At 32.2% G+C, this 13391-nt stretch overlaps 1 protein-coding gene across 2 annotated transcripts; it reads left to right on the forward strand.

Moving 5' to 3' along the window:
* Nucleotides 1-7198: 7198 nt before the first annotated feature.
* LOC129288128 (mitogen-activated protein kinase homolog MMK2) lies at nucleotides 7199-13321 on the forward strand. 2 transcript variants are annotated; one of them, XM_054924524.1, is made up of 7 exons: nucleotides 7199-7328; nucleotides 7510-7678; nucleotides 9311-9440; nucleotides 9943-10080; nucleotides 11006-11338; nucleotides 12133-12316; nucleotides 12879-13321. In XM_054924524.1, the coding sequence occupies exons 2-7, from the start codon at nucleotides 7512-7514 to the stop codon at nucleotides 13052-13054; spliced, it is 1128 nt and encodes a 375-aa protein (XP_054780499.1). In that variant the 5' UTR covers nucleotides 7199-7328; nucleotides 7510-7511; the 3' UTR covers nucleotides 13055-13321. The 2 variants fall into 2 exon arrangements, with proteins under 2 accessions (XP_054780499.1, XP_054780498.1); XM_054924523.1 differs by having other exon boundaries at nucleotides 7204-7678.
* The last annotated feature ends 70 nt before the right edge of the window (nucleotides 13322-13391 follow it).

Consider the following 13391-nt stretch of genomic DNA (forward strand, 5'->3'; position numbering starts at 1 on the left):
ATCTCAATCATTCCATTTTTAATTAATAATCAATTAATACTCAACTATATAAAGTTAGGTTTTTCTCAGTTACCTCAAACCTTTGAGAGGTCAAAGGTTTACCTCTCACAATACCAACTTTCAAAGCTTCTCACATGCTTGAATATTGCCAATACGAATCACACTACAAATCATAATTAAAAATATCATCATATCCTATTTTGAGGATTTACTCACATTAATCTCCATATATATATTCTATCAATTTTATAAATCATCACCATTCATACCCAATTGGTTCATTAAGCTCCATTAATGTACATCATCATTAATAAATCTTCAAACCACCATTAATGGATATTAAACTCTCCTAACTACCTCATTAATGGTAATTTTTGCATATTAATGGCTCTACCCAATAAATTCTTGATAAAATCACCAATATAAGATCTATCTACCACAAACAACTCCAATATATCCCTTTTAACCAATGGTTCGGCTCCCTAACTCTTATAGATTGAAATTTAATCTTCCAACCTAAACTCTAACTCAAAACCTCTTAAATATGGTAGAGAAAGGAAGAAGAAAGCTTATCACACTTACCTTAAGTGTTATGAAGCTTAAAATTGCCTTTAAAGGTCCTAATGTGTATGCCCTAGTAGACCTTCCACATATTCTTCATTTTCTCGTCCCCTCCTATTTGTTCTCGCATGCAAAGCATAAATAGATTTAATTAAATTTTTGACTGTGCGCTACGATGCATGATATCCTCCACCATAATACATGATATAAAGAAGCTCGTTGCATTTAAATCTACCCCTGTACGTAACAGTGAATTGATCACACACCACAACATGTGGTACAAAGGGCATTCCTTCACTTTTTCTTCCTCTTTTCTTGCCCGGGTGGCCCGCCATCAATCCAAACCCACTTTTAGGGTTGAAATTATAATTAATTACACCAATTAGACTCTTCTAGCCAAATAGCTCATTAACTTACTAATCGTACTCATTAAGTTAATAAATTAAGATTAAATTTTTTTGGATGTTACAGCTCACAACAAACTTCTCCCCTCTTTTCTTCCTCCAATCGATCTCGTACCATTCTAAGCCTAATCTTAGGCCTTCACTACAGCTATATACATGATCCCAAGACACTCCAATAATCATAAATCATCATAATGGGTCAAACACAATAAATGCATATATAACATCTTGGAGAATTTAATCCTTAATTAGTTGAATAAATGAATTTAATTAAGTACATTTATATGGTGTGTGGCTATAAAGGGCTAATAGGTGTTATGGGTTGTGATTTTAGCCCGAGGATTAATTTTGAAGTGAGGTCGGGTTACTTGGTCATAAAAAAGTAAGAAAAATAAAGAAAATTGACTTTATGCCACATACTACAGCATATGCATAGGAAGCCATGGCATATGAGCCACGAGGAAGTAAAAGATCACTCTCTATGCCATATGTTATAGTGTGTGGGACAGGCACCACGTGGACAATGACAAATTTACAGAAATAAGATGTGAAAATTGATAGAAAATAGAAGAGAAACAAAGAAGAAGCGAAAGAGCTTTGTTAGGGCTTGAAGAATTAAAGCATTATGAGTGTTTTAGAGTTTTTAAAAGTTTCCTAAGCTTGAATCTCTCTTCCTCTTCCATTTTTTAGAATTTAGAAGTTAGGGTTTAGTTGAGAAAGATAATTTTCAGTCCATAGAAGCTATGAGTCCGAACCTATTGATTTAAATAAAGTTAATGACAATTGTTTAAGCTATTAAAACCTAACATCTATGGTGTTGTGAGTTTTAGTGGTTGTGAGGTAATAAATACCCAAAAATCCCACTATAAATGTGGTAGTTAGAGCAACTTGGCTTCATTAATGATTATTAGAAGTTTAATAAAGTTAATAAAAGTTAGAGGAAGCTCATAAATCCTATAGGTACTTTTGTAATTGAAGAAATTAAATTTTAGGAGTGTTGAAGTGTTGAATTAGGTGTTAGAAATTATTTCAAAAGAGGATATTGACCATTATGTCATGATTCATTATAAACCCATTACCTATTCACACCATTCAAGCTTCGCGAAAAGCTTTGGAAGTGGTAAATTGAGGGCTAAACTTTAACCTCTCAATGGTTTGAGGTAATCGAGAAAATTCTTTCTTGTACTTTTACGTGTTAATTGATTTATTGAATTAAATATTATATTTGAGATTTGTGAAATTATTGAAATGCAAGTGTGGCAATAAGTAATTGAAAAATAATAATATTATGCATAAGGAGTTTAATGATTATGTGTGAATAGGGTTTAATAATTGTGTATCATGAGGCGTTCAATGATTATGTGATATGTGTAGTTTAATGACATACTTGTGCGAGATTTTATGGAATAACGTTGTGGAGTTCAATAATATGACACTTATGGAGTCCAATGATATTTTATGTGTGGAGTTCCATGAATAATTATGAATAAAGTTCTATGAACAAATGTAGGGAGGAGTTCAATGATGTAATGTGTTACGTGATGAGCATGTAATATGTGAGTACTATGAGAAATCACATCTTTATGCATTGCATGATCATGAGAGGCAAGAGTTCACCTAGAAAGAAAAGTAGAGGATTAAAACTTTAATAGTAAGGCTACCATTGGAGCTCGATGGTTTGCTTGGATTTATTATTCATATTGTCATACTTGTTCAATAAAGGACTCAAACCTAATTAGCTTTTCACTTGTTCGATGAGAAATTTAGCTTAAGGAGAATGACACACTACAGTGTGAGATTTAGGAAAAATCATAACCCATTAGTGAGTAAGGAGACCTTAGCTAGGTAGCCCCTCACACATAAATGACTAGGGTAGTCTCGTGTTATAGATGATCCTAGTATGTAATAGCCTATGATTTCATGTTAGAGGTATAAGAAAGATTTAAGAGAGGTGTGATCATGCATATTATGATAAAAAAGCACATGGTTGTTTGCATTGTGACCCTCATGCCGAAACATTTGATTCGTGTATAATAATGTAAAATGAGCTAATGTATTGTCACTTCGTGATTATATGCTCTATGATGTGAAGTGTGATGCTGTGCTTGAACATGCTGAATTTGTCATGTGTATGACTATGTTTTCCATTTGCATTTAAATTGATTAATATATATTAGTATGAGTTAGATAAACTTTAATTATTGAATGGCTGTACCCACCTCTTTATCTTCAATATTATAGGGGCTAGTTTATTGGGACATGATTAAGGGAAATAGATTGAGGCTTAAGATTTTAATCTCAAAAATTTCGAGGCCTTTTTTATTTTAAGTGTTATATGTGTATATTGGTTAATGATATTGTCAATTAGGAATTTACATGTACATTTACTTGCATTAAGTGTTGATTAATGTCAAATTGTATATTTTAGGTCCTAAGATGTATATATGTAGTAAATATGAAATCAAAACAATGCCAAAATACTAATGCAAGTAAAGGATAAGAATTTCATGTGATTGATGAATGATTTATAACATTGAGGCTCTCCCTGCTATTTTCAAAATTAAGGGGTTAGGCATTGAAAATATGTTAAAAGTGATAAGTTTATAATATGGTGTATTGCATGTGGTCTAAGGTGTAATTGAGGCTTTTAGCTCTTGTTATGAGCTTTAAGCACACAAGATATGTGTAAATTGTGAAAAGGAATGAATTTTGAAATAGGTGTCTAAATCTTGATTGAGAAATAATTTAATTATGAAACCAAAGCCAATAGTTAGAGTTAGGAAAAAAGCTCTTTATAGACACTTAGATTACCTCAATTAGACGTTGGACAAAAAAATAGGGCATGTCGAAAGTTTGCCCCTATTGCTATCAAATGACAGTTGTCAAATACATGCAATGCACCGTAGCGCATGGCAAAGAGGCATACATATCGTGATGTATGTATTATAAGCTACGGTGCACGTTTGCTTTTTTGCACAATTTTTGTTATTTTCATATTTTATGCAAATGCTTTAATTTGTGAGCGATCTTATACTTCTACATACATTTAATTACTCTAAAATTGAATTATAAAGGGTATTGTAATGTTTTCAATTTTGAAAACTTGAAATTCCCATTTTGTAAAACTTATACACTTGATAATGTTTTAGGATTATTTCTTGATTACCTTAAAAATTTGAGTTAATTAAACAATAGTAAGGAAGACCTTACAACATACACTTGACCTTAAAACACAAAATACTAGATACCAAAATTTCAGATGTTACAAGAGGGACTTACATTTATTGTTTCACCATATTTTGAATAAGATTATCTTAAAAACATGTGCTCATATAAGGAAAAAGAAAGAAAGAAAGAAAGAAAGAAAGATAGATGGCTTAAGCCAAAAACAAGCAACTTGTATTTGTCTAAAGAAAATAAGTTAATGCATTAGCCTTGAACAAGAATTCAATGACGGCCAATTATTTTTGAATCCTAGAGGTAATAATTTGGGTTAAGTATGACGGGCCGATATGATTAAGTTTAAAAACTCAGAAGGCCTTGCTTAGGAGATTGGGATTTTTTATTTATTTTGGGCTTATTCAAGCAACCCAAATAAACTCGAATCCAAATGAGCTTAACTCAAATACTAAAATTATTTATTTAATGATGAAAAAATAATATTAAAATAAGATGAAAATTAAAAATATTAAATTTTAAAATAAAAATTGAAATTATCTAAAAATTAAAAAAAATTAACAATTCAGGTATTTGGCTCAGCTCAAAAACTCGAGGTGTTGGGACTGAATTTGGTTATATATACTTTTTTTATATATATATTTAGGTATTTTAAGTTTAACTTGAATAAGTTTGTGTTGGTTGAATTACCAGCTCTTTTTAACCCGTGGAATTTGATTTATTTGTGATTTGGACCCCAATTAATCAGGCAATCTTCTTTTCGCTTTCATTCCTTTCGTGGCCCATGGAATGGGCCAGGAGAATAGTCATAGACCCGTAGTTGTAAGTAAAGACAGCCCAAGACACAACAAATTGACTTTGAAACTTTAGCATGTTTTCCCTCGGTGAAAGAAAAAAAAAAAAAAAAAAGAGGCTTTCATTTTTCCTGGCCACAATTAAATAGGTTTTTTTATTAGTTAATTAATTTAACAATGAAAACCAAACCAACAGTTTTATAAAAGCAATAGGATTAATTTGCATGTTATTTCAAAGTCTGCCAATTTTATTTTTATGGAAATGTCTTTTCATTGACTTATTGAACGTGGAAGAGTAAATTCTTTCAAATTCGAAGCTATGTTTGTATTAATAATATACAATGAGAAGGTTAATTTCAAGAATTAAAACAATATCTGTTTAGAAGAATTTTCATGATGACAAGAAATGGTAATCGAGGGATTATATTCTTATCACTTAAAATTCAAATGTCTGTATATTATAATTATTGTTAGAATCAGACTAGACCAGACATTTTAATTGAGAATAAACATATGATCTGAATCGGTCAACCCTTCTAAATAGATAAAAAATGAACTGGTTAAGAATAAATCAAAATCACTAAAAACTAGTCTGAACCTTTTTTTTTGTAATATTTTTAAAATCTCAACAACTCAAAATTATGTTATTTTGTATTTTTATTCATCTTGTGGTTGGCTTTTCTTTAGCGTTATATTGATATTTAATAATTTATTAATGATTTTAGTTAGTAATAAAATCTTGAGTTAGTTTGGTTGGACAATTATTGTAGCATACTTAATTATTTTGATTATTTGTAATTAATGATAAATAATGTTTATTATATTGTTGGTGAAGTTGACAATAAATTTCATATTTATGACGAGAATATAATTCAATAATGTTTAAAATATTTTTATTTTTCATACATATTTTTTAAATTTTATTGTTTTAATTGATATGGGTCAAATCATAGTTTGATCACGGTTTTGTGAGCTATTATTTTAACTGGTTCAATGTGATGTCTAGTTCTCACAACATTGATATTTTTTATAGATTGAAAATTTTGAAAACAAACGAACCAGATAAGTAATACAATTACGATGATATTGTTTTAGTCAAAAAGCTTGATGGAATTACGTTATGAAGAATCTAAAACAGTTACAATATTTGGATTTGGGAGAGCATTGCTTTCGCAAAGATATTGATAACTGATGGCATTGATGCCAGCGGCTAATGAATAGGTGAAGACTGTATACTCGTATCATAATTTTGTCTAAGCATTTAACTATAACTACAAGAAATTTTACTAAATTCAGGTCGTTTTCAGATTATAAAGTGAACTATGATTTAGTTTTCATTTTAAAAAGGCAAAATTAGTTTTTCCTTATAGTCACACATCATTATTTATTTTTTAAAAATTTAAACAAAATGTATGCATACAGTATAGGCATAAAGGATAAAGAATATGTTCAAATAAATCTCATAGATAATAATACTTGTGTGTGTTATTGGTAGCTTGAAGATTCAATTTACTCTTCTGGCCCTTACAGGCAAAAAGATTATTTATTTTGGTTCTACGTAAATAACATCTCAATGATTATTGTATTTATTTTTATCTCTTTATTTATATTAAATATTATGAATGCTATTAAATGGTAAAATATTTTAATTTTAAGTATGTATATTTGATAATGATAAAATTAGAAAATTACTAAATTTTTAGACAAAATTAATAATATTTAAGTTTTTTTAATTCTAATAAAAATGTTAAAAGTGACGTAAAAATAAAATAAAAAAATATTACTCCCTCGATTTAAAAATATAAAACATTTTTTGAGGAGTTAGATGTTAAAAAATATAAGGCATATTTTAGTTTTTTGAGGTGTAATTATTGTATTTTTTTTAAAAATACTCCTATTGATAATGATTTTATATTTATTGTAGGGTGTTTAATAGGAATAAATATAAAAAGATAGGTTAGTTAAAAAATAAATAACTACTTTATTAAAAAATAATATTCAGTTAAAAATATCTTATTTTTTTTAATAAAAGGAGTAACTAATTTGCATACCTTACTATTGTATGATTTAATAATTTGATAAATCCGAAAAATTATAATAAGCTTCTCATCTCCACAAGTGAAGTTGGAAAAGAAAAGAAATTTGACCAACTTTTAGTTGAGCTTTAATTATTTTATTTAGTAAACATTATGTTTGGTGGTTTGAAATGTCAACGAAGACCATTCTTTGCTGGGACATAGCAATTAAACAAGCCCATATCGTGTCACCTTGCCCAAATCATAACTCAGAATCGCCACTGAAGAACACAACACAAGATAGTGAGATTGCAGAAATTCACTCAAAGTCACAATTCACAGGCACCACACCGATCTCCATTAAAAGATCAGTAAAGGTACGTTTGGATTCACGGGTCATCAAGCGTTTTCCAGTTCAAAAGTTCACAAGCCACGCATAGACTACCCTCCACACCTACCAATACCAACGCGTCAATTTCTCCTCTTCTCACTTCTTCTCCCTCAAATCTTACTTTATTGTGTTTGGAGTTTGGACCTCAAAGAGGCCGTTTTTGCTAGACATGTCTCTGGAGTCCGCCTCTGCTTCTGCTGATCATCATATCAGAGCCGTGCCCACCCATGGTGGACGCTATGTTCAGTATAATGTGTTTGGTAATCTCTTCGAGGTGTCAAGGAAGTATGTCCCTCCGATTCGGCCCGTGGGCAGAGGCGCTTACGGTCTCGTTTGGTAAGAAATTTTGTGTGTTTCTGCTGAGTCTGTGTATCTATTGTTTGGGGATGAAGGGTTATTATGATTGCTTATGTTGAGCATTATCTAAAAGTTAACTTTGTTCGGAAGCCGTGATTCTGAAAGTAGGAAGATAACTTCTACTCTTGATCAAACTGTTGGGTTTGTGTTATTACTTATTAGTTGGTCGAGCTCGAAAGTATGTAAAGATCGTGTATTTGAGAGACTAGAATCTTCACATCTTACTTCGTCTCGTGATTGGTCATCTGTGATCCTTGATTTTTGTCATGAAATTGCGTATGAAGTAGATGTATGATGTGACTAGTGATGTCTACTTGCTGTGCTAATGAGATCTCAGGTGGTTATTTGATGATAAACAGAGTTTTTTTTTAGCTCATGTGCAACATCGAAAATTTTGCTTTATTGCTTCTAATACATGGGTCCTTTAGTTTATTATGGATGACGTGCTGAATATGGATGAGATGACCGAGCCAAATCATTTGTGGGTTACTTTCCCCCTCCTGCAGTTCCGTGCAAGAAGTTATGTATCTTATGGTCTTCACTCCTCTGTAATCAAAATCATAAAGGATTTTAGATTCCCCAACACCCCCTTTTTTTCTCTTCTTTTATGCACGTAGGGATCCATCTTCATTTTGCTGGATAAAGGTTAAAATTTATTATTCTATGTTTTTCATGATTATCAAATGACCTTAATCGAACAATAAGTTCACATCTTCTCCAAATTTGGATATTTTAATGTGATCACCCATTAGAGTGATTACTTTGGGGGATTCAGAACAAGCCTATGGTTAAGGCAAATATTGTTGCTGTACACTTAAATCATTAATTCAGTAGTTCTTAAGAGAAGTATTCTCCTCAACTGTGTTTTCTTAGTCGATAGATTATGAATTGCACCAGAGGATCAAAAGGTCTTACAATTGTTATTGATATGTGCAGCCTTCCAAGTTCTCGGCTAATGAAATCATTGTGTACATTTGGTTGGAATATTATCTTTCTTGAATCTATCTTTTCTCTTTGAGAATTCATTTACTAGTGCAAATTCTATCCCCAAAATTGTATGTAGAAGCATGACGCGAGTGACTGAAGGTTCAATAGTCTAGATCAGAAACAAAAGTCATTTTTTTTTTTTGGGATTGATTGCTCGATAGACACAAATTACAAAAGTTTCTTTCAGTGGCCAAAGGAGGGGAAAAGAAACCCAAACGTGCATGGCAGTCTGAATTTTACATGTTAATCTTATATAAGGAAATTGCCTAAATTTGACTCCTCAGTCATTCCAGTATTTTTGAAAAGATTTCTGTGAATGCAAATTAGGGGATATGTTTTAATGTCTTTTCCAATTTCTTTCCTGTGTCCAATTAAATGCGTTAATGCTATGATTCTTGAGTTTAGGTGTAGAACGGAATGGAATCATTCTTTTGGTGTCTCTGTACTCAGGTGATATATAAACTATAAATAAAATCATGTGAAGTTTAAAACTGAAGATCATGTATATATTTTGGATGGTTTCTTATAATTTTGTGTTTGACAAGAATGTCTTTTTCCCATTATGTGACTTAGATTCTGTTATCAACCATGTGAGGGGCAATATTATTTTTTCATTTCCTTCAGTGCTGCTGTGAATGCGGAGACACGTGAGGAAGTTGCCATTAAGAAGGTTGGCAATGCATTTGACAACAGAATAGATGCCAAAAGGACCTTGCGAGAAATTAAACTTCTTCGACATATGGACCATGAAAATGTAATTTTGGCTAAATTGTTTCATGCATTCTCACAAATAGATTTCCTCTCTGGCATTCTTTTGTTTGTTTTGACTATGGCTGTCATGGAAAAGCTGATTTTCCATTTCTGGCACTTCAAATTCTATTTAACCTGTAACTGCTTCATTTCTTTATTTACTTATAAATATATGCAATAATAAGAAAATTGTCCAAATATAACTAATGATGGAGGACCTTTCAAGTATAGGGATAAAATATTTATCCAAACTTAACATGCTTTATTGATAACAACTTGCTTTTCTTCAACACAAGCTATGCTTTGTACTAGTATCCATAAATATTTTGAGGGACGTGTTATTAAAATCAGTTTTACACCTAATAAATTAAGCCTTTTAGATTGAAGCTGTCCTTGACACCAAAAGGTTGCTTGGTCGAGTATTAATCTTTGCACTTTGATACTACATTCTTATCTGAATTCAATCTTCAAATTATGCTGATTGCTCAGTTATTTCTCAAGTGCAGGTGATGGCCCTCAAAGACATCATACGACCTCCACAGAGGGAGAACTTTAATGATGTATACATGGTTTATGAGTTAATGGACACTGATCTGCATCAAATAATACGTTCCAATCAACCATTGACTGATGATCATTGTCGGGTCAGCCCTTTGACTTTTTTTTAATTGGAAAATGATTTTTGATGTACTTTGTGCATGTGCCGATTAATTAGTTGAAGGAACTCATCTTAGCTACTTTATTTTGTCTTTCAATTGCTTGATTAACGTATTCTCCTTTTGCTGTGTTGCTGCCAAGGCTGTTGGCATATAAAAGTCCTTGGAAAATAATTTGGCAGTGGTGCAGGACTTTCCTAATATTTAAAAATACTTCTTTCACATTTTTGGTAATTGGTAAGCACTGCTAACAAATGACCACATGGCTCCATCTGAGTTTATCTAGGTCTATTTAAACTTTTGTCTGGTAAGACTACTGTGTAAGCGCTATAGTCTTCTGGCAAGGTAAGAAATCCAAAATCATGTGGATGGTAGAAATAAAACTGTTAAGGATGTTTTGACCTTGAGAGTAATTTCTCTCTTTTATAAAAACAAATCCTTGTCACCACTTTTTTTTTTTTGGGGACACTTGCTCCTGATAGATTACTTGGTTTTTGATTTGGAATATCATTTTGGCTTGCACAATGTCTCTGCTTGATAACTTGCTTTATATTTGGAATATTAGATTCCACATTCCTGGGTCAATAATAATTGTGGTTCTGTAATGGAGGATCAATAATAAGTTTGAATAGTCAAAACCTAGTGCTTAGGTTTGCATGGTAGAAATAAAGGGAGGGTCATAAAACTTGAGCATCTCTCAAGGAAAGTGAGAATAATCTTACTTGAAGGAAAATGTATACCTTTCTTTTCATATGCGATCCTACATACTGAATAATCTTGGAATTCGATTTCAAGATGATCCTATTCAGTTTTGTAGAAAATAACACCCAGTATGCATGGTATTATGTAATGTAAATATTAAATGTATTTATACTTTCTGTCTTACAGCCATTGATAAGATCTATATTTCCAGTATTTCCTGTATCAGTTGTTGCGGGGTCTAAAATATGTACATTCAGCAAATGTTTTGCACCGTGATCTAAAGCCTAGCAATTTGCTCTTGAATGCCAATTGTGACCTTAAGATTGGAGACTTTGGTCTTGCTAGAACTACATCTGAGACTGATTTTATGACTGAGTACGTGGTTACTAGATGGTACCGTGCTCCAGAATTGCTTCTTAATTGTTCAGAATATACTGCAGCCATTGATATATGGTCTGTAGGTTGCATCCTCGGTGAAATCATGACAAGACAACCTCTCTTCCCTGGCAAAGATTATGTTCATCAGCTGAGACTGATCACAGAGGTATTCTCAAGAAAACTAACATGAAATTTCTTGTTTCTCCGTTTTGAATTCCAAGCACATCCTAATTGTTTTTATTTGATTAAAGATTCTGATTTTAGTCTATCAAAAAAAGGGGGGGGGGAGATTCTGATTTTCAATAATACACTTGTGAAAGGATTATTTAAGTGATTCTGAAGTTTGGGTGTTAAAGCTGGATAAATAGTCCTTGTCGTTGGTTTGTTAATTGGTTTATAACCATTGGGATCATTTCCTTCATTTGACCACGGTTTTCTTGAGCATTAATTGGTTTATAACCATTTAGGTTTATTTCCTAAAGGTAGATGTTGAATGCAGTTTCTGAATTTTAGGAAGCTTAAGAGGAACAGATGTACAGTAAGCTGAAAAATTCTTGTGTGGAGCCGGTCTACATGCACCATGTCAAGAATTAGAAAAATGAACAGAAAAGTTCAGACTATGCCATAGTTTCGTTGAAAAAACATTGAATATAATGTTTTCTACCTGTTTTCCTTTTCTCATGTTCTTTGGATTATAAGTAGATTACTGATGTCTTGTCAGCAATAAATACAGAATAAGTTAAGAGAACTGTACAGATGAAGTGATAGTTTCCATCTTCCATCTTTCTCCTATAAAAATTTGCAAGAGTAGATCCAGGTCTTCGCATAATGTTTTTGTAGGCACTAACATGTTTTGTTCTTTGGCATGGCTTGATATAATTGACTCAACTAAGTCTTAGTCGGGCATGTCTCTGGGTTTAAAGTTGACAAAAGGATGACAAATTTCCGTGATTTTTATAGCTTATAGGGTCACCTGATGATGCCAGCCTGGGATTTCTACGAAGTGACAATGCCCGTAGATATGTAAGACAGCTTCCACAATATCCAAAGCAACAATTTTCTTCTAGATTTCCAAACGTGTCTCCTGGTGCTGTTGATTTACTGGAGAAGATGCTTGTTTTTGATCCAAACAGGCGTATTACAGGTAAAATTGCTCTTGCTGATTCACTTCTACTTAACAGGGACAGGCTATGATCCGTGGAGTTGGAGGAGGAACAACTTAGGCACTTCACTTTTTTGATGTCAGAACTTCATTGTTTTTAAACTTCCATTGATAGTAGTAGCAAATTTCAAAAGCTATGGCATAAGCACTGTTTGCTTTACTTCTCAATTTACTTAGGTCAGAACAGCCAGACCAATCATCTATTTGGATTTGGTTTGAGAGGGCTTTATGCTTATTTTGGTTATAATTTGTATGGCTGTTTTATCTCCTAACCCATTTAATTTTCAAATAGTTATATTAACTTCCTCCTAGGTTAGATAGTCCCAAAAAAGGTCATTAATTATTCAAATTTACACTGGTATAAAAAAACCGAACTATATCACCTATAGTGTTAGCTGTTTTTCCCTTCAAAATTAAAATATGAGAAGAAATTACTGTGGGGTAAAATTTCTTACTTTTCTTGACAATATATCTAATCTTCGATGAATTATAGTTTTCTATATCAATAGTTTATTGATGCTGCCTTTTGCATGATGCTCTGCAGTTGATGAGGCTTTATGTCATCCGTACTTGGCACCTCTCCACGATATCAATGAGGAACCTGTTTGCCCTAGACCTTTCAGTTTTGATTTTGAGCAACCAACATTCACTGAAGAAGATATCAAGGAACTTATCTGGAGAGAATCTGTGAAGTTCAATCCTGATCCCCCAATTCACTGATATTTGCATTCTCTGCTCCTGTGTATGCTTAGTGAAATTCTGTATGGTTAGATGGAAGGTTGTTAGTTGTCCACTAGAGTTAAAATATATATATATATATATATATTTCAAAAGTACAGATTGTTGGGAGTTGTCCGTGATTCAACTCTCATCTTACATTCTTGTTTGCTTGTATTATTGAGATCTCTCCTGGAGAGGATCAGAAGCTAAGCAGCGTTCTGCTTTGGAAGTTCTCACAATATTTAATAGCGCCAACTTCTTGTTTTACTGCCGGACTTATATCCTTGAGCATGGACTTAAGACCATAACATGAGTGCAGTGAACTAATGCTGAACGT

This window comes from Prosopis cineraria, unplaced genomic scaffold (genome assembly GCF_029017545.1).
Source record: "Prosopis cineraria cultivar Desert tree isolate PC_DT_omini unplaced genomic scaffold, ASM2901754v1 PC12, whole genome shotgun sequence".
Taxonomy (NCBI): Eukaryota; Viridiplantae; Streptophyta; class Magnoliopsida; order Fabales; family Fabaceae; genus Prosopis; species Prosopis cineraria.

Excerpts from the sequence above, each read along its gene's own strand:
- LOC129288128 (XM_054924524.1), top strand. The coding sequence starts at position 7,512 with ATGTCTCTGGAGTCCGCCTCTGCTTCTGCTGATCATCATATCAGAGCC. Across the intron at positions 11,339-12,132 it reads AGCTGAGACTGATCACAGAG|CTTATAGGGTCACCTGATGA; the intron begins GTATTCTCAAGA and ends TGATTTTTATAG. Across the intron at positions 12,317-12,878 it reads TCCAAACAGGCGTATTACAG|TTGATGAGGCTTTATGTCAT; the intron begins GTAAAATTGCTC and ends GATGCTCTGCAG.